This window comes from Danio rerio, chromosome 10, assembly GCF_052040795.2.
Source record: "Danio rerio strain M-AB ecotype USA chromosome 10, GRCz13ab, whole genome shotgun sequence".
Classification (NCBI taxonomy): domain Eukaryota; kingdom Metazoa; phylum Chordata; class Actinopteri; order Cypriniformes; family Danionidae; genus Danio; species Danio rerio.
Window position 1 is genome coordinate 38,035,469 of NC_141030.1, and position 22,032 is coordinate 38,057,500.

Sequence of the window (22,032 nt, forward strand, 5' to 3'; positions counted from 1 at the left end):
TTCTTTTATTCTTGTTTATGTAAAGCACTTTGAATTGCCATTGTGTATGAAATGTGCTATATAAATAAACTTGCCTTGCCTTGCCTTACATTTAAAACAACAACGTGAACAGCTATGCAAAAAAAATCAGATCCGAGAAAAATTAGATTTGCAGTGTGAACAACCGTAGCCTTATTTTGTCCTACGAACTGTGGTGTGTAAGTATTCCAATAAAACAGAAAAATGCAAGGATTCACATTGTTCATTGTCATCTTAACTCGACAAAGAGATACTGGAGGTATTTACTTGCAGTCTTTGAGAGACAAATACGTTTTGATGTTTGAATAATGTGTCTGCTTCAATTTGGGTACATAAAAAGCAAGTTAATAAAGACTATTTAAATATATTTGAAATGATTCTTGCTGACAATAAAAACAAAAACCCAGTGATTTGAAAGAAAATGGCAAATTATCAAGATTGTAAAATGACAAATAATTTCATTTGGGGCCTCACTGTGATTCCTGTAGGGACAATTCTAGGGCTTGGCGATTAATCGAAAAGTAATCAAAATGGGCATTCAGATCCTAAAATCTATCAGATTTTTCCAGGATGATTTTTTTCAATTACTTTCCATACATGTTGCATGACCCCACTCTGTTAAAGGTTGTGGCTGGTTTCTACTTTTGCGGCCACTTTGCAGCCACATCTGATCTCTATTCTTGAGCCTTACTTTGCACTGCATTGACAAAGATTGGAAGCTGCGCCAGAGATGCCTTTAGATAGCGAATAAAACTTGTCAGTGTTTTCATAAATGAATAATTGTTCATTAATCCTAACCAAGTTAAAATTTTTTATTAATCAAGATTTAGATTTTGGGCCAAATCGCCCAGTCCTGGATAGCTCACCCCAAAATGCACATTTATTTATTATTTACTATCCCATAAGTGTTTTTAAACCTTTATTTGGTTCTTTATTCTGATAAACACAAAAGAAGATATTTTGAAGAATGCAGGAAACCTGTAACCACTGACTTTCATAGTATAAAAACAAATACTATGTCAATGGTTACAGGATTCCAGCATTCTTCAAAATACTTTATTTTGTATTTACCAAATGAAAGTCAAATCGGTTTGAAACAAATAAATGTTAAGTAAATGATGGTTTATGGGTGAACTATGTATTTAAATGGGATCTTTTAATGAATGATAAAGTATATACAGTAATTAGTTCTGTACATCATGTTAAAAATGCATGTTTGTTTCTCAAATATTTATATTTTTCCCAGGTTGTAACAGATCAATAAAAAACTCTGAAGAATCATATCATTGTGTCTTTTCAGAAATCGAGGCAAAGGAGGCATGTGACTGGCTGCGGGCGGCGGGATTCCCACAGTATGCCCAACTTTATGAGGGTAAGAAATGGGATTAATATCTATAAACATACACACAGATGTCAAAGGATCTCTGGTTGATTCTGTGCTGCAGCTGTGAGGTTAAGTGAGGGTAAAAAATCAGGAATGCGGTGGGTCGAGAGCAAGAGCTGACTGCTGCTTTGAGCTGGAGATCAACCTCCTTGAGCTGGAGGTTGGGTGAACTGCCCCTATAAAGGGCTATGAACCACTCCCCCCGCACAGCTCGGTGTTTTCACACTTCTAGTTTGAAAAAAGTCAGGAAAGTGGGTGAGTCCAGCTTTGTTTTGGTGGCAGTGTCCAACAGCGTAGGAGGGAAGGGTTTGCATAAAAAGGGGAGTTTCATTACAGTATGTCACATTATTTGGTTGAAGACAGTGCAGGTCCCCACTGCCTTATCATTTTTAACATTTCAACACATACACACTCGTAAATGCAGGAGAAAATGAAGATGCTCATGATGTAGCGAATATTGAAGTCTTACTTATTTATTTAAAACGAAGCATTTTCAGTCCACAATATTGTCGTAATATTACTGTAAACTACTTAGTAACCTTTATCATTTCACTAAGCAATGTCTTCAAATAATAAAAGAGTACTGTTGACGATACAATCAAACTTTGTTATCAGAATATTGTAGTGATACTACTGTAAACTTAGTAACTTAGTTCATTTTTACTAAGGTATATCTTTAAAAACTAAAAGAGTACTGGTGACAATACTTACTAACTTTGCCATCTGGAGAAACATAAACAACGAACACTGATCACACAATTACCAAATCCGTAGAGACAGGAATAATCAACCCGAACTGGAACCGTGTGTTTTTTAAAAGAAGACAAGTGGCAAATTCTAGATTCGAAAAGCTCTCGGGTAAAAAAAATGTTTCCTAGGAACATATTTTTGTCACGTGTTAACAGACAATCTGCTGTTATCCACACACTTGTGGGTTCACGCACGAGCTGTGCTCTCATCGCATGGAAATGTAAACAAAATTTACAAGGATTTACATAATGATCTCATCGCCGGGACGTAGCTTCAAAATTTCTTGTCAAACCGGAAGAACGAATTTGCTCAAAATAACGCAAAAACAACACATTTTTACTTTTTTGTAAAATAGTGTTTTTAGCAACGTGATACATATATATGACTGTAAATATCTCAAAAAATGTGTTTTGGTGTTTCGTGACCCTATAGGCTGCACACCGCAGTTTCAATATGATCAGCTGACACTTTAGGTTTTTCAAAGACACAAAGGAAAAAAACAGATGCCGTTGGTAAGATAAGCTTCTTTAAATGATGGTAGGAATCCTCGATGTGTCGATTTATGTAAATATCAGGTTTATTTTTTGATAATCTTGTTGTATTTGGACACATTTAGCAGATGCCTGTTTCTTTAAGGAAATAATCTAACTATATTTAGCAATTATAATAAGTGCAGTTGGATGGGTGAATAAACGATATATCATATCATGATAAAATTGATGTCAATAACAATGATAAGCTCTGGATTTTCTATATTGATCTAAGAGCCAATCACGCAGCAGAATTGTGCAACAATGAGTATCTAAAAGTGTGTTGATATTGCCCTTCTTTAGGGAAAGTCTGGGATGGGCTTTTTAAACCTCCTTTTTCCCCAATGTATCTTATTTGCTATTTTTCTGTGCTACGTCTAAACTGATTTGTCTTCCCCTGAAATGTGTGATTTCTGTGTGTGGTCAGAGGGGTCTAATTTTGCTGCATGCAACAGTGTTGTGACAATTAAAGGCTCCTCATCAAACTGGAGATGTTTTGAATTTTTTGCCGAAAATACATTATGCCATTTAATGGACCCTCCAATTTTTCTGGGTTTAGTCATTGTTGGGTTACTCTTATAAATCTGGAAGAATTAGCATCTTATTTTAAAATATATATCATTATCATTTAATATGGAAAATAATTATCTAGATGACATTTTTTACATATTGCCCGGCCCTATCTTTATGCATTATACTCATGAGTAGGCCCACACGGAATCTGTGCACCCAGAAATACACAGATTTTGAGCCCATCATTGAGTCTATTTATTTACTTGTGTACATTTATATTTATTCAGGTTTTAAATTAATTTCAGTAATATTTTTGACATATAATGAAAATGTTCATTCGATTTATTTACAATACAGTTTGTTAAGTAATATTTTCTGTATTTTAGTAGATATATTAAATGAGAAACTTGCTTTTGTTTAGCAAATAAGTGGATCTTATTGGATTTGCATTGTAAACATTACATAAATAAAATAATAAATAATAATTTCATATATTACGTTTTTAGTTACGATACATCCAATATCATTCTACATAAATCTGCAGATCTTTTACAAAATTATGAGCAGACATAGCAATAAATGTTAGCTGATTTCGTCTGGCCCTACTATGAGTTTTCTAGACTAGGCTTTACCCATTTACTCACATATACAGTATATTACAGTACGAGTCGTTATGGATCATCCTAAAAAAAAAGCTCTTAAAGCTAATCAAAAATGTTTCTCTACATCTTTATACTGTAGCTGTGGATTGAATTCTGCTACAGTTTAACATTTATTTTTAAAATGATTATCTATGTTTAACATATGGAATAAAAAGCACATTTACACAGCTGTGTGCTTCGTTTGTCAGCACATTTTTTCTCCCCCCTCCCTCGTTATCTTTTCTGGTCATTTTGGGGTTGCAGTGAGCTATTTGCAGGCTGGAGTTTCTATCCAAAGGGAGGAAGAGGTCATGGGAAGAAGTCTTCATTATCAGTGGCTTTGCCTCAGTCTTCCGGCCGGAGCAGCAGAGGGTCGAGAGGAGATCGCTCTCTCTCTCTCTGTTCCCCTCTGACTCCTGCTTATGAGGCTTTACGTCAGCCAGCGATAAAATGTCAACAATGCTAAATTTAATGCCGTGTACATTCAAAGCTGAGCTCTCGTGAGAAAATCATACAGTGGAAGAAGCTGCATTTGGCCTCATGAGGTCATCACGCTGTAATAAACTGAATCAGTTTTAATTTAACTACAACTGCACCAGCATTCTGTCAATGTTCTCCTGTCTGTCTGATATGCTGGCTAATAATCTGAAATATCAGGAAAAAAAGTCAAATATTATGACTTTTTATTCTCTTCTCATCATCTACGTTGAGCTGCTTTGACACAATATACATTGTAAAAAGTGCTATAGTAATAAAGATGACTTGACTTAATAAAAAAACAAACAAAAAAAAACAGAGAAACTCAGATTCCACTGGGAAAACACATTGTGATCTTTTTATAGGTGTTACAACCTCCCAATGGGCAAAGAGAAAGTTTAGCAACCACAAATATTTTTCCAGCCATTGTATTATAAATTATTTGCAGTTTATTATTAGTCCTAATATTAATATTTGTTTTATTTACATAATATACAGTGGGTGAAAGATGCATTGAATACGTCACCATTTGTTCATATCCATATAAGAAACTAAAACTAATTAGTTAACAAATTATGTGTAATAAAATTAAATGACGCAGGAAAAAAGTTTTGAACACATGAAGAAAGGGAGGTGTAGAAAGGCAGTGAAAGCCCAGACAGCAGCTGAATTCTCTCAGTAATTCTTCAGCAAGCTTCTACCCTTCTCATTGTAAATGAATATCAGCTGCTTCAGTCCAACATCTACATTATCAGGATGATAAAGCTGAAACCAGACTGGACATTTCAGCAAGACAATGATCCAAAACACAGCCAAGGAAGTTGTTAAATACTTTCAGAGAAAGAAGACTAAGCTGTAGAAGGCCAGTCGCCTGACCTGAATTCAATCAAATACAAAAAATAGGTTAGATTTGATAGATGAGACCCACAGAACCATCAAGATTTTTACACTGTTGAATTTTGTGGAAAAACTCACACCTAAGCAATGCATGTGACTTCATTCTCCATTTAAGAGGTGTCTTTAAGCTGCCATCACCAAAAAAGCCTTTTATATGATGTGGCGAGGGGGCGTGGCCGAGAGCCATGGGAACGGGGTGAGGCCACCGCGTGAGTGGATACACGTGCGGTGCGCACCTGCCTCGGATCCCACGGAAGGAGCTCTGGACCATAAAAGGAGGACCGATTGCAGAGGAAGCCGAGAGAGGACCGGGCCCGGGCATGTTATTTTACTTTTGCTTTCAGTTTGACGGCAGTCTCCGCGAGGAGCTGCCGTCCGTTTGTTTTGATTTAAATGGCAGTCTCCGTGAGGAGCTGCCGTCATTATTATTAATAAATCATTTTAAAACTCCGTCGGTTCTCCGCCTCCTTCCCGGCGGCCAAAGGGCCGTAAACTTCATTACAGTGGTGCCGAAGCCCGGGAGAAGGAGGGACGCGTTGTCCAGATGCCCTCGCCGCTGAGAGAGGGGGCGAGTGTTCGGGAGTTAACCCGAGTGGGGGAGAAACCCGTTCGTCTGCCCAGAGTGCCGGGGCGGCCTGAGGCTGGCGAGGAAAGGATCTGCCTGCTGCCGTCTCCCAGCATGGGGAGGAGCAGGGGACGCGGGGCTCACCACCGGAAGGGAAAGAGCTGAAGGGAGCCATCCCACAGAACCCGGGGGAGTCGCCGCGATCCGCCATGATGCCAGAGCCTGCATCCATCCACCGAAGCGGGAGCGGAGCAGGAGACCAGAAATGCCGCCAGCCAGCCAGGAGAACCGCCGCCGGACGCCAGAAGACGGACGGGTGGATAGATTCCTCCACAGGGCTCCCAGCACGTCGTCGCATCTCTCAGCTGGTAGAGGACCGAGTGGCAGCGTGTCTGGAGAACCGAACCCCAATTTTTTTTTTTTTTTTTTTCCTCTCTCCCCTTTCTCGGTCTACTCTGTCTTTCCTCCTTTTTTTCCATCTCCTTTTCTCGGCCCGTCTCATATAGGTCTCGCGGGTGCTGTGGCGCCAAACCCCCCCCCCCCCCCCCCCCCCCCGGAGTATGCACAGCCACGGGGTGCCCCCGGCCTGTGATGGGAGATGGGGGTATGTGGCGAGGGGGCGTGGCCGAGAGCCATGGGAACGGGGTGAGGCCACCGCGTGAGTGGATACACGTGCGGTGCGCACCTGCCTCGGATCCCACGGAAGGAGCTCTGGACCATAAAAGGAGGACCGATTGCAGAGGAAGCCGAGAGAGGACCGGGCCCGGGCATGTTATTTTACTTTTGCTTTCAGTTTGACGGCAGTCTCCGCGAGGAGCTGCCGTCCGTTTGTTTTGATTTAAATGGCAGTCTCCGTGAGGAGCTGCCGTCATTATTATTAATAAATCATTTTAAAACTCCGTCGGTTCTCCGCCTCCTTCTTCCCGGCGGCCAAAGGGCCGTAAACTTCATTACATATGAATTATACAAATTTACATTTCAGTAGTTCAGCACTTTCTCCTTGTGTCATTTCATTATTACACATAACAGGTTTTCTTTGTTTTATTTTTATGTTTGCATTGTTTGGGTTTTTACCAAAATCTGGTTCAATTCCATGTCAACAGCTTCTTTACAGATATTATTCCCAGGAAAAAACATGACGTGTTCAGTATTTATTTGCACCACTGTATATGCATGTATAGTATAGTTATTGATATGATTGTTATTATAATTAACTACACACATTAGTATTTTATTTTAATACTGTTTCATTTTCTTTTGTTTTCTTCTTTTAGCGTTATTTCATTATTTTGGCAATTAAGAAAACTAATTAAGAAAACACATCCAGTTGCAATGTTTTGTTATGAAAGCTTGTATGTAATCATTAGGTAAAATAAATGAATCAAGAAAGAAACGTAATAACGCTCAGTTTTTCACAGTTAACATTTTCCTAACAAAAATAACGATAATAATAATAATATTAACAATAGTCATAATAATAATAATTACTTTAGTTGTATTTGTTATATATTAGGAATAAAAGATGATTTGTTCTGGCGATGCGGTGGCGCAGTGGGTAGCATGATCGCCTCACAGCAAGAAAGTCGCTGGTTCGAGTCTCTGCAGGGTCAGTTGGCATTTTTGTGTGGAGTTTGCATGTCCTCCCCGTGGGTTTCCTCCGGGTGCTCCGGTTTCCCCCACAAGTCCAAAGACATGCAGTGTACAGGTGAATTGGGTATGCTAAAATTGACTGTAGTGTGTGCGTGAATGAGTGTGTATGGGTGTTTTTCCAGGGAAGGGTTGCAGCTGGAAGGGGATTCGCTGCGTAAAACATTTGCTGGATAAGTTGGCGGTTCATTGCGCTGTGGTCATCCCAGATTAATAAAGGCACTAAGCCCAAAAAAAATGAATGAATTGATGTATGATTTGTTCAGTAGACAATTGAAAAAAATATTGCTTAAGAGGGCTGTTTTTTTTTTTAATTGCTTTTATTTTAGCCAAAATAAAACATTCTCCAGAAAAAAATATATATAGCAAATACTGTGAAAAATTCCTTGCCCTGTTAAACATCATTTGGGTAACATTTGAAAAACAAAAAATAAATCTAATAAATTTAATACTTTTGATGCTTGGCCATTGTACATTTTGGGGCCTGTCTTAATTCCTTCCTCCTCCTCTTTGTAGTCGTCTACATTAGTTTGAGTCAGATAGAGTGAGTTTAGTGATAACCTGAGTTTCAAAGTCGGTCTGATCTGTATAATGTAATCAGTGAAGCAGCGTCTGCCAGAGATTGTGTTTGCTTTATAACATTTGTGACTTTATTCAGAAGCAGAAGATGTCTGGCTTCATGGACTAAATATATTTCATCCAGTTATCTCTATTTGTTTATCTCTCTCCATTTAATTTCATGATTTTGATTTGCTTTATATACTGTAACGTGATCCGTATGACAATTGCCATGAAAACTGGCTCTGAAGATGTTGCTTGTGTCAAACTACTTGAACACTCTTCTGCTTTCTGTCACTGTCTGCAGATTCCCAGTTTCCCATTGAAATATCCGCTGTCAAGAGGGACCATGACTTTCTGGATAAAGACCTTGTGGAGCCTCTTTGCCGGTGAGTTTCCAAATGCAGAGATTATGTAGAGATTGAGAGTCTGTAGTGAGAAACACGATACTCTCTTTACTTCAAATGACAGCTGTGAAATTAAAGGCTTTACTGTCAATCACTCGTGCTCTGCCTGCATGCTGTTCTGATCATTTACGTTGTGCAGTGTTTATCAACAAATGTAAAATATAAATTTATATTAATTTAATTTAATACAAAAATATTATTAATAATTATTAGTTGTTATTATTAGTATTTTATTTTTTTAATATTACTAACATTGTACTTACTAACATTGTAATTTTAATTTTTATTACAAACATTACTGTTTTATGTACATTTACGTACAATTAAATTAGTTGATGCAGTTTATTTATTATTTACATTTCTTATTAATTTTTAATGTCATTATTTTATTTCTTCTGGCATTATTTTTATTTTTGTTTTATTTTAAAATTTTTGAAATTATTAGTATATTAATTATATTATTACTTACATTTCTTATTATTTCTGAAATTATTAGTATTTGTATTTTATATTATTGCTTGCGTTGTAATTATTTTTTTTATCATGAATATATTATTTATTGATGACTGTTTTGTGTAAATGTTCAGTATGTACAATTATATTCATTGATTTTATTTATATTATTTAAATTTCTTATTCATCTTATTCTTTTCATTACTTCTGGCAATATTATTTTATTTAATTGTTTATTATTTTATTTTATTTTATTTTTAATGCAATTATTTATTTATATTGCCAGAAAATATTTTTATGTGTGTGAGTGTACATCTACATTCATAAAATCTGTAGAAAATGGATACACGTTTACCACCAAAAGGCTTTTTATAAGCATTAATAATACTAATATATTACAATAACTGCTATTATACCGCTGGGTGATGTATGGATGAAATTTTATACAGTACATTTCTTTTCCTACGCTCATAAATGACGTTTTCTGTTTGTTAAAGCTACCTACAGTGCATCCGGAAAGTATTCATAGCGCTTCTTTTTCCACATTTTTTTTAAATGTTACAGCCTTATTCCAAAAATGGATTAAATTCATTTATTTACCCAACATTCTACACACAATACCCCATAATGACAGTGTGAAAAAAGTCTGTTTGAAATTGTTGCAATTTGATTAAAAATAAAAAACCTTAAAAATCACATCTACAGAAGTATTCACAGCCTTTGCTCAGTATTTTGTTGATGCGCCTTTGGCAGCAATTACAGCCTCAAGTCTTTTTAAATATGATGCCACAAGCTTGGTACAACTGTCGTTGGGAATTTTTGCCCATTCCTCTTTGCAGTACCTCTCAAGCTCTATCAGTTTTGATGGGAAGTGTCGGTGTACAGCCATTTTCAGATCTCTCCAGAGATGTTTAATAGGATTTAGTTCTGGGCTCTGGCTGGGCCACTCAGGGACATTCACCGAGTTGTTGTGATTCCACTCCATTGATATTTTGGCAGTGTGCTTTGGGTCATTGTCCTGCTGGAAGATAAACCGTCATCCCGTTCTCAGGTCAAGAGCACTCTGAAGCAGGTTTTTATTCAGGATGTCTCTGTACATTGCTGCATTCATCTTTCCCTCTATCCTGACAATTTTTCCAGTTCCTGCTGCTAAAAAACATCCGCACAGCATGATGCTGCCACCACCATGCTTCACTGTAGGGATGGTATTAGCCTGGTGATGAGCGGCACCTAGTTTTCTCCAGATGTAACACCTGTCAATCATTCCAAAAAGTTTAGCTTTAGTCTCATCAGAGAACTCCAAATTAAGCTGCTGAAACATCTCAAGAGTGATCAGTGGAAACAGAGGCTGCGTCCAAAACCACCTACTACTCATTTAAATTTAAATGTACTACTCGGCCGTTAGAAAAGTACATTCTATACAGTATGAATGTAAGCAATATGAATGGACTTCGGCGTACTACTTCCACCATTTTGTCATGATTACGTGACCTACCTGCGTCGCTTCACTTCCATTCATGAATTCTCTCGCAGGGCATCATGGGATAGCGCAGCGTGCATAGGATGCACACTTCAGAATCTCGCCAGAAGTAGTAAGTCATCCGGGTACTTCTCGCATACTGATTTTCGAATTCTATGAATTTGGACGTACTACTCGGTTCGCATACTGATTTTAGCGTACTATATAGTATGGAAGTATGCGGTTTTGGACGCAGCCAGAATGTACCTGAGCTCAATTTAGAGCTTTACGGCAAAGGCTGTGAATACTTACGTAAATGTGATTTTTCTTTTAGCTTTTTGTTTTTTAATAAATTGCCACAATTTCAAAAACTGTGTGTAGAATTTGGAGGAAATAAATGAATTCAATCCATTTTGGAAAAAGGCTGTAACATAAAAAATTTGTAAAAAGTGAAGCGCTATGAATACTTTCCGGATGCACTGTATATCAATAAAATGAGCATAAAAAACACAATTCTTGAGTTTCATGTGGGAACAACTTAATTGTTTTTTGTTCAATCCACTCAAATCTGTAAAAAAAAAACTAATAAGTTACCTTAACTCTTTCATCTTGCACCAACACTGACAAAGCATTTTTTACAGAGCAAACATGTAAGAGCAAACATGCTCAGTTATTTCAGCTTTTTTTCAGATTGCTATTTCTGTTAACAATAATAATTAATCAATAATAACAATTATTTACCACTGGATCATATGTGCATGAAAGTATATATAGTGCATTTGTTACGTACATGTACAACCAACTTAAATTTGTAAAAAACTAATGTTAACTTAATTCCTTCTAGTTTTCTCACCACAAATCAATTAAGTTAACTTAATTGTTTTTACAAATTTAAGTAAACTGAACATAAAACGGTTAAGTTGTCCCAAAAAAAGCTTAATAATTGTGCTGTTTTATTTCATTTGAACCTCAGCAAACAAAACGTTTGAGCGTAAAGCAAAAATGTTCAACGAAACTCCAGCTTTTTTCAAATTGTTATTAATAATAATAATTAATATATAATAATAATTGCTATTATTTACCACTGGGTGATGTATAGATGAAGGTATACACTAAGGTATTTCCTTAAGAGCAAACATTTTCAAAGAAAACTTTTTTTTTTCTCTCTTAAAAATCCAGTACCCAAGCAGATCAAACCATCTCTACTGCTTGTAGAAGTGCGAGAAAGCTCAGTAAATGGCTCTGTCCCTGTGGCGACCTCACCTCTCTATGTGTCTGACCCGTGTCCTCCATAAAGTCTGTCTCGTTCCCTGCCACTTTGATCCCCAGTTCAGCCCCCGTGGAGTCGCTCTGAAGTCCCTCTCAAAGGCCCGAGGGCTCTAACAGATGGCTGTGTGTCTGTCTGTCTGTGTGTGTGTGTGTGTGTGTGTGTGTGTGTGTGTGTGAATTCAGACCTGGACTTTGAGGCGTTGAGGCTTTCTAGCAGGTTCCCTAATGGCACTAATGACAGCGTTAGTGAGATCTGACAGCTTTACTGTCACTGAATACACACACATACACACTGCTCTTTAGGATCCCTCCTGGAATGAGAATGCCGTTTCATTATCGCACAGCAGACATGATATTTACGGAAATTTTCCGGGACCATCTGGATGTTTAATTAGGGAATCTTGATTTAAAAAGGCAGTCAGACAGCTGATTAAACTGTGCTGATGTCATGCGCATCAAGAAAACAACACATTTTGGTTTTATGGGTGAAGTAATGGCTTGTTTGTTTGTCAGGAATGGGTGTAAATGAAGGGTCTGCAGTGTGTTTGTAAAAAACGGGAAAGCTCTTCAAGGGTGAGATAAAAATAAAAAAGACAATAGAGTGCATTCACACGTCTGAGGTTACGCTCACAATGCTCAATTTTGATTTATTGCTTAGATCAGATTTTCTTTGTTTGGCCATTCGCATAATAAAAGAAACAGTGATATCAGATTGCCGTGTGAATTCGTGGCAATCCTAAACTCACCCGAAAAGAACAATAACAATACAGTCGGCAGCTTGCAGTCAATTAACTCAAACATTTGACCTGTATTACATTTAGGAGCTTGTATGCACTTTTTTTTTTATTAAAATGAGCTGAAACAACACAATTTTTGAGATTTCATTGGGAAAAAATAATTGTTTATGTTCAATCTACATACATTTGCTAAAAGTGTTAAGTTAACTTAATTTGTGTTGGGACAACATGAATGAATTGTGTGAAGCGCTGCCTTTTTGACAGTGTGAAAGAATGGAAAAGATACCCTTCAGTGTGGTTTTTGTTTATATATACAGTTAAAGTCAGAATTTTTAGCCCTCCTGTTACATTTTAATCCTTTAAGATTTTTTCCTTAAGTTTTGTTGAACGGAAATAAGATTTTTTTCAACACATTTCTAAACATCTACACAATAGTTTTAATAACTAATTTCTAATAATGTTTTTTTTTTTTTATCTTTGCCATGATGAGGACACATAATATTTTATTAGATGTTTTTCAAGATACCTAGTATTCAGTTCAAAGGGCAATGTAAAGGCTTAGCTAGGTTAATTAGACAAATTAGAGTAATTAGGGAAGTCATTGTTTAACAAAGGTTAATTCTGCAGACATTCAAAAATAAATATTGCTTAATATTGACCTTAAAATTGTTTAAAAAATTTAAAACTGCTTTTATTCAAGCTGAAATAAAACAAATAAGACTTTCTCCAAAAGAAAAAAATATTCTAGGAAATAAATAGAAATAGAAATTAAATAGAAAAAGTCTTTGCTCTGTTAAACATCATTTTGGGAATATTTGATAGAATAAATATTGCACAGGAGGGCTAATCATTTTGCCCTCAACTGTTTATAGATTTTGGCCACAATATTCTTTAGTCACTCCTCTCAATATGCAATAGACACTGTCTTATTAACACACTTATCAACAAAATATTGTGTGCTTCACGTAGATGAGTGGGCTTGACAAACCACCTGTAAAATGCACACCTTTATTCTCTAGTTCTTTAGACTCTTATCCTCTTATCATCCTGAGGTCTGGGGTTCCATATAACAATCAATATCCAATTGTGTTTGTTTTAGTGTTCACATTTTTAGAAAAAGGAAAAGGCTTAATCAGAATGCAATTCAAAATGATCACAATCATAATCTCAACCACATGCAGATAAGAACATAAGCCATACAGTAAACAGGTTATGCAAAGAAACACAGAGGCCAATTAATTCCAATTTTAAGCTGCATTGCAAAAACATCTGACCTGTATCTTCAGATTTAGAATGAATCTAATTCAATGTGCTTTTAATACTGTCATAAAAAAGTCACTTTAGATTTGCGCCTCAATATTCTTTAGTCTGAATGTACTGGAGCCAAAAACAAACAAACAATTGTGTGTGTTAGAAAATGGGAAAGCTCTTCAGGGCTGAATAAAAAAAGGCATAAGAGCCCTTTATGAAGTTTGCAAATTCCAACATCATTCTGCATTGCAAAAACTTGTATCAAAGACCTGTATCATCAGATTTGGAAACTCTACTTCAATATAGTTTTTGCTTTTAATACTATCATAAAAAAGTCACTTCACATTTGCACTACATTATTCTTTAGTTTGACTACACAATAAAAAAGACCTGCTGATGTCATAAAGGAATGTTTAAGCGCATCAAAAATCAACACATTGTAGTTTTAGAGGTGAAATAATGGCCTGTTTGTGTCTGGGATTGGATATAAAGTGAAGGGTCTGCGTGTTTCTGTGTTTGTGTATAAATAGGAAAGCTATTTTGGGCTGAATTTAAAAGGCTAAAGAGTCCATTCAGATGTCTGAGGTTGCCGATTTCAATGTTTAACATCAGACAGACTTTTTAAAAACCTTTTTTTTTTAGAATTTTGGTTACACAAGCCAAAAACAACTAAATATCAGCGTCTAATGATGTTACAACTTGACGTTGTGTGGACATCACCAATACGACGTCTATCAGATGTTGTATTTTGGTTACTATACCTGACAATTGTCAGTATTTGGCGTCAATGTGACGTTGGTTTAAGATCTTAGCTCGACGTTGGATTTTGGTCACTTTCCAGGAAAACCTAAAATCAACAAAATATCAATGTTATTTCACGTCTTTATTGGTCATCAAAATAACATTGTTTTAAGACACTGTCAACCCTCTAACCTAATATTAATATCTAATATCAGTGTCCTATGATGTTGTTTGTCTGCTGGGATCAGATTTAGAATGAATCTAATGTAATGTGGTTTGTGCTTTTTAGGGTTTGGCGACGTCGACCAATTTGGAATCATACAATGTCTAATGTGAAACATTGCGATGGACAATGGCATCGTCGTTGTAGGCGGAGATCAATTAATTATTTATGAATAATTAATTAATTCATAATAAATTAAATATTTGTAGCTTCCGTTTCAACTACCTGATCCGCATGGCCTTTGTTGTGCCCATAACTGAATCATAAATAAATAAAGATAAGTTACACACAAATTACCAGCTATCTATCACTTTTTCTGCAGGACTCTGGCATGAATAAGCAAAGTGACCTGTGTCATTATAATAACATCGACAAACTTGGTTGGTGAAAAAAGGTGCACAACCAACAGCAACCAACCAAGAGTATCTGAGGATTTCGCAAAAATTATTAAGTACAAGCATGAAAGCGAAAGATTGAAGCAGTGTACTGACACTGACACGTTACCAGACCAAAGAGTCGCTAGATAGAGACAAGAATAATTAAATATGAACTTTAACAACTAAAGTGAGATGCGATCCAGCGGTACATCCTTGATAAACTGTCCGACCTGCACTGCTCTCTGGGGTTTTGTGCATAAAGCACCCGCTAACTGCCTAGAGAGGAGACGTGCGCATATGCTGCTGCGCATGCCTGTGTGTTTGTTTGTGTGAGTGTGAAACTAAGATGTATTAGTGTAAACGCGGCTTGAGTGTGATTTTTTTCGCAAACCGTTTGCTGCTGCGACGGTGGCGGGGTGGAGGATCGCAATGCCGGCTCAGAATCGTGATGTCTATCGGCCATCGTCATAGTGCTTTTAATACAGTCTGTAATTTGGGCCACAATATTCTTTAGTCTGAATGTACTGTACCCAAAATAAAAAATAAAAACCTGCTGATGTCATGAAGGAACATTTCAGCACATTACAAAACAGCACGTTGGGGTTTTATAGGTGAAATAATGGCTTGTTTGTGTCTGGAATGAATACTGAAGGGGTGGAGAGAAGCTCTTCAGGGGTGAAGGAAAAACAGCCCATTCTGAGGTTGCATATAACAATCTATATCCAATTTCCTTTGTTTTAGTGTTCACATTTTCACAAAAATGGAAAAAGACTAATTTAGATTGCATTGTGAGCGGATCACAATCATAATCTCACCCACATGGAGAAAAGTACATTAACTATAAAGTACGCAGCTTAGATAAGTAAACACAGTAACCAAGTCCAATTGATTCCAATATTAAATTGCATTGCAAAAACCTCTGAACTGTATCCTCAAATTTAAAATGAATCTAATTCAATGTGCTATAAAAAAGTCACTTCAGATTTGCGCCACAATATTCTTTAGTTTGAATTTACTGGAGCCAAAATTAAATCAAAAAGACCTGCTGATGTCATGAAGGAAAATTCAGCGCATCAAAAAACAACACGTTGTGGTTTTATAGGTGAAATAATGGCTTGTTTGTGTCTGGAATGGATATAAAGTGAAGGGTCTGCAGTCTCCTATGGACTGTGTATGTGTGTGTGTGTGTGTGTGTGTGTGTGCTAAAGGGGTGGAGAGAAGCTCTTCAGGGGTGAAGATCAGTCAGATGAGGACGTTAAAGGCCACTGTAGGGTTAGATCAAAGCGGAGGTGGATCGGCCACTCTCTCGCTCTCTTTATCCCTCTGTTTTTTCCTTCTGCAGTCTCATTCATTCATGGCCATGTCTTGAAAGAGATTAGAAGTCACGGCTGCCAAGTTGAACCCGTCACTCTTTCCGGCAGCCAATCCGGACGGAGATAGTGAGAGTTTTCTTGAAATCTATACCTGTGCGTAGAGAGGCAAACAGAGGTTAGAGGAGTGTAGGATCTGCAGTGGATTCTCTCTCTCTCTGTTTCTCTGTGGTTTCTTTGTGGTGGAGATGAGAGTGACGGATGTCTTCACCAGTGACTGTCTTCTTCTCTTCCAGTCGACTCAACACTCTGAACAAGTGTGCCTCCATGAAACTGGACGTGAGCCTCCCTAAGAAGAAAGTAAGTGGCTTTTTAATTGAATTCTTGTAGATTTTGGTGAATCTCAATGTATAATTTTCTCAATATAATGGACAGTCAAGCCCGAAATTATTCTTACCACTGGCAAATTTTGATTTATAGTTACTTTTATTCAACCAGCAAGTTTTTTTTAATTTTTTTTTATTGTAAATGTCACATGCTTCTCCCAGTTGATAATAAGACCAGGAGGCATCATTGTGGAAAAAATATTAATGTTTTTGGTCCCACTTTATATTAAGTGTCCTTAACTACTATGTACTTCCATCAAAAAATAAATACAATGTACTTACTATGTTTATGATGTATTTGAGAACACTTGTGGTGCTTTTGAGTTGGGATAGAGGTTGGGTTATGGACAGGTTTGGTGGTATGGGTAGGTTTAAGGGTGGGTTAAGGTGTAAGGGATGGTCAACATTGTATTTACAAATGTAATTACAAAAGTTAATTAAAGATGTAATTACATACTGGTATTTAATCAAGCATAAGTACACCGTAAATACATGTATTTACACAATAAGTATATTGTAACAAACTATTAATTACTGTGTAATTACTTATTAGTTAAGGCCACTTAATATAAAGTGGGACCATGTTTTTTTTTTTTTTTTTTTTACATTTGAACAAAATCTTTAAGTAAAGGCGTATGGATAATTTTAGGTTTGACTGTATAAATAGTTCTCTGTCTCTGATATTTTGATTTATAGCTGTTCAATTATTAAAAATAAGTCATTTATAGTATTATTTGCCTACAATAACAAAAAAAAGGTTTCTTTATGTTTGTATATTTATATAAAAAATTATAACTTTTAACTTGAGAATAAATTAAGAAATCAATATTTGGTGGAATAACCTTGATAACATTTGTTATTTTAACAACATCTTTTTATTATTCAACCAGCAAGTTTTTTGACCTGACATGATACAGGCAGCTTCCAGTAGATAATAAGACCACGATGTACAGGAGGCATCATTGTGGGAAATATTATTCCTCCACTTTTATTTACATTTGAACAAAAACTTTAAGTCCGAATTTGCAAGGGGTCTGATTGATTTTGAACTTGGCTGTATATTTATAATTATGTTTCTCTGGATTTATGGAGTATTGTTGTGTTAAAAAAATGTAATGTCATTTGTAGTATTATTTTGCTTAAAATAAGGTGGCATATTTTCACATATTTGTATACATTTTTTGACAACACAATTTCAATGTTTTAACTTCAGAAAATAATATTACAGTTTTTCTCAGTCCTTTTGGTGCATTTCTCACAACACTATTTACATTTGCACAATAGTTAATGCTTTTCTCAAAACAATTAGTACAAACAAAGAAATCAATAGAAATCAGTGGAATAACCCTGATTTGCAATTACAACAAGTGATAACATATGCCATGTTTCATCTATTATTCAACCAGCAAGTTTTTTTTTACTTGAAAGGGCACAGGCTGAGGCTCCCAATGAATAATAAGACCGTGTACAGGAGGCATTGTTGTGGAAAACATATTTATGTTTTTATTTACATTCAAACAAAAACTTTAAGCCAGCATTTGCTAGGGGTATGAATAATTTTGGGTTTGACTGTATATATAGCTTTGTCTCTCTGGATTTATGATTTATAGTTGTTCAATCAACAAAAAAAAGTCATTTGTCGTGTTATTTTGCTCAAAATAACATTGGCAATTTGAGCAAAAAAGTTGCCATTTTTCATATATTTTTATAAAAAAAAAATTGATAACACAATTCCAATGTTTTTACTTCTGAAGAAAAAAAGGAAATTTATTTAACATTTGTTATTTTAACATCATCCTTTCATCTATTATTCAACCAGCAAGTTTTTTTGACCTGAAATGGCAATGGCGCAGTTCAGCCTGATACTAGTAAGGTGTACCTAATAAAGGGGCCGGTGAGTGAATACTGTATATTACAAAATTAATTTCAAGTGCAAATTTTTGCCAGAACAAAAACAAACAAAAAGCACTTTATTACATTATAGTGATTACATTAGAATCTATCTTTTATTGGGAGTTTTAGGGGGAATGGTCTTTATTGACATGCAAATAATGTCACAGTTCAACATTTTAATGGTTTCTTAATACAAAATAAATGTTCAGATTATAAACAATATTCATGAAATTCACAAATTTATTTTAATTTTTTTAATGATTGAAAATATTTGAAGTAATGTACATAACTGTAATATTTTTACTATTATTGTAACGGCTCTGCTTTATGCTGGATTACATGTTTTGAAAATGTCTATAAAATAAAGAAAAAAACATCTAAATATAGACCAAATCTGTCTGTCTGGGTTTTTTAAATTGGACCATCTGATCACATCTGAACAAAGCAGATGTTTTAAAAGTAACAGTCATGAGCCGTGAACAGAATTGATGTTGGCTTTCAGCACTGAAGCGTCAGTTGAATCTTTGGTCGAGACTCTTGGACTGTTTACGTAGAGCTCGTATTTCAGCCTAATTATGATTGTAAGCTGTGGGTCTCATTCAGTGGGTCGTTTGTGACTACTTTACTGACGTCTCGGGCATGTGAAAGGGGTCTTTGGGTGTTGCTGTCTTAAATGCAGCCAGACAGTGATTATTTGATACCTGTTATGTTCCTGTCCTCTTGTTTGGATGATATTTGAGAAATCCCCACACCAGCTAGAATGACTTGGGGGATGTTTTTGAAATTGTCTTTTGACATTTTTCAAATACCACGAGTCTCTTTTGACATCATGACTGTAACGTTCAGGGTAAACGTATAAGGTCTGTGGTATTTTAAATAGGAAATGGGTTGTGAAGGTTATATAGTGTTAAGAGGGTGACAGGGATTTCCTGTGCTGTGAGTTTACACGTCTAGGCTTTACCATTCATAAAACATATTGGTAACATCTGTACAATGAAACTTTAAAAGCTTATGGTATTCGTCATCGTGTTCATCAGACCTTCCATTGGTTTGACTCTTTTCTTGAAACAGAAATTACATTCTCAAAATTCTAAGATCATTTGGCAAAACAGTGTTGCAGTTCAGCACAACACTATAGCTCACTTGCTGTTACGGTTTAATTAAGTTGTCTAGGGAAAATAAACGTAACACTTATAATATTAAATTATTACTGAGTAGAGATGGATGGAAAATACACCAGGACACAAAATTTACGGTCAATTTGTTTATTCCTCTTACGAGGAGAAGAAAAATGAAGCCAACAAAAGAGAGGCTTACATTTTTAGATTAGATTAGATTAGATTCAACTTTATTGTCACTACACATGTACAAGTACAATGCAACGAAATGCAGTTTAGGTCTAACCAGCAGTGCAATAGCAGCAAGTGCAGGATACAGGAATAAGTTATAAAGTGCAGTTATAGAAAACTATAGGGATATTTACAGATGGGATGGATGTACTATGAACATTATATACAGGTTGGATAAGCTATGAACAGATTTACAATATATGAATATATGTGCAGTTTGCTATAAATAATCAGAAGTGTGCAGATAGATAAACATGATTACATGTGTATATGTAACAATATATGAATATATGTACAGGTTGCTATTAATAATCAGTAGTATGCAGATAAATAAGCATGATTACAGTGTATATGTATAGTGGGTGGGTGTGTACATAATTACAAATGCCCATATGCAGTGGGTATGTACAGTTCAATAAGTAAACAACTCAATGTGGTGCAGTGAATGTGCAAATTTAAACGTGCAAATGTTAAACAGTGCAGTTATTGCGAGGAGTTTTAGTTAGAGGAGAGTGGGGGGTGTATTGGGGGGGGGAGGGGGGCAAAAGAGTCAGTGGGGGGCAAAAGAGTCAGTGGGGGGCAGAGTTCAGGAGGGAGACAGCTCTGGGGAAAAAGCTGTTCCTCAGGCCCCGTTTACACTAATGCGTTTTAGTTTGAAAACGCATAAGTTTTGCTACGGTTACGCCAACCGTCCACACTACGCCGGAGTTCTCGAGCGCCGAAAACGGAGCGTTTCGAAAACGCTGGAGAGGCCGTTTTCATTTTGAAACGCTGCTGCTCCGTCTCAGTGTGGATGATGGAAAACGGAGACATCTGAAAACGGAGGCGGGGCTGCAGACGTTCGCCTCTCTGATTGGGGCTTTTCCTGAATATTAAGTAGCCTAACACACAGTTCAGTCCTGAATCTTCTCCGTGTAAGTTCAGACTTCGCAAGTTTGATCAAGGCTGCAGTCTCTTCTTCTCAGTTTGATATGGAAAAGCAGACTATACCGAGGACACGGGTAAATCTTCAAAGGGAACAGTGTACTTTATAACTTCATTCACATCACCCTGGCTTCGTTGTTTCACTTTCTCAACAATAAAATGTAAACATGATTTAAGGAACTGCCTATTTTCATTTTAATATTAGCAACTTAGACAGCAGACATGTTGAGGCGCCGTGCTGTATAAGATGAGCGTCATCTTCACTGTCTGGATATTTATAACAAAACGGAGCCGATAACAACTGCCTCCTTTCAATTTCAGTGAAAATACGAAACATCCCCTCTCTTTTGCTGAGTATCAGTTTTAAGAATCGATAATGGCCATTTTAAAAGTATAACATACAATAAGTTTATACATTATAGGAAATAAAGGCAAGCGATCAGTCAATATACAGAATGTACGTGGTTACATTAATCATTAACTTATCTTTGCGCTCAGCCAAAACACGTTACCTGAGAACAAGTAATAGATTCCAATGCCCAAAGTCAGGGAATATGTCGTTAGCTAAAGACAACAAGATGAATGAAATATCCCGTTTAATAAATATAGTGAGATTAGATCCAGCGGGAGATGCTTGATGAGAAGTCCGACTAGCAGAGCTCTCATCTGGGTACATGGGCTGCAGCGCTTGCCCGAGAGCGTCTGTGTGGTCACGTGATGTGCGTTTTCAGCGTTTTGGTGTGGACGGAGAGCAGTTCAGAAACGCTGGGTAAAACGCGAGTGTGGACGCGGATCGTTTTCATTCTAAAACGCCGTTTTAAAACTAAAACGTACTAGTGTAAACGGGGCCTCAGTCTGCTGGTTTTTGTCCGGGGGAGCCTGAAGCGCCTGCCGGAGGGCAGGAGAGAAAACTGTCTGTGAGCAGGGTGAAAGGTGTCCTTCAGAATACTGCGTGCTCGGCGCAAACAGTATTTCTTCTGGATGTCCTCTATGGCTGGCAGTGTGGTCCCTGTGATGCGTTGGGCAGTTTTCACCACCCGCTGCAGTGCCTTACACTCAGCAACAGAGCAGCTTCCATACCAGACTGTGACACAGTTTGTCAGGATGCTCTCTATTGTGCAGCGGTAGAAGTTCACCAGGACGGCTGATGAAAGCTGGTTCTTCTTCAGTTGCCTTAAGAAGAATAGGCGCTGGTGAGCCTTCTTGATCAGGCTGGAGGTGTTGGTGGTCATGTAGACATGTGTGCGCTTTGTACAATGTATATATACAATGT

The 22,032-nt window shown here is 36.7% G+C and overlaps 2 protein-coding genes across 11 annotated transcripts in view; one reads left to right on the plus strand and one right to left on the minus strand.

Annotated features, from left to right (window-relative positions):
• The window catches only part of LOC147842141 (uncharacterized), a 1,078,568-nt gene that overhangs the window by 592,623 nt on the left and 463,913 nt on the right, over positions 1-22,032 (minus strand). The window lies entirely within an intron of this gene.
• The window catches only part of stard13a (StAR related lipid transfer domain containing 13a), a 250,288-nt gene that overhangs the window by 197,288 nt on the left and 30,968 nt on the right, over positions 1-22,032 (plus strand). For all 10 annotated transcript variants that reach the window (XR_015501337.1, XM_087271062.1, XM_087271061.1 and 7 more), the window contains 3 exons: positions 1,319-1,390; positions 8,288-8,369; positions 16,504-16,567. Coding sequence is in view for 9 of the 10 variants with exons in the window: in XM_087271062.1 (XP_087127188.1) it covers positions 1,319-1,390; positions 8,288-8,369; positions 16,504-16,567 (218 nt within the window). In the remaining variant the exon portion in view is untranslated. The remainder of the gene's footprint in view (positions 1-1,318; positions 1,391-8,287; positions 8,370-16,503; positions 16,568-22,032) is intronic.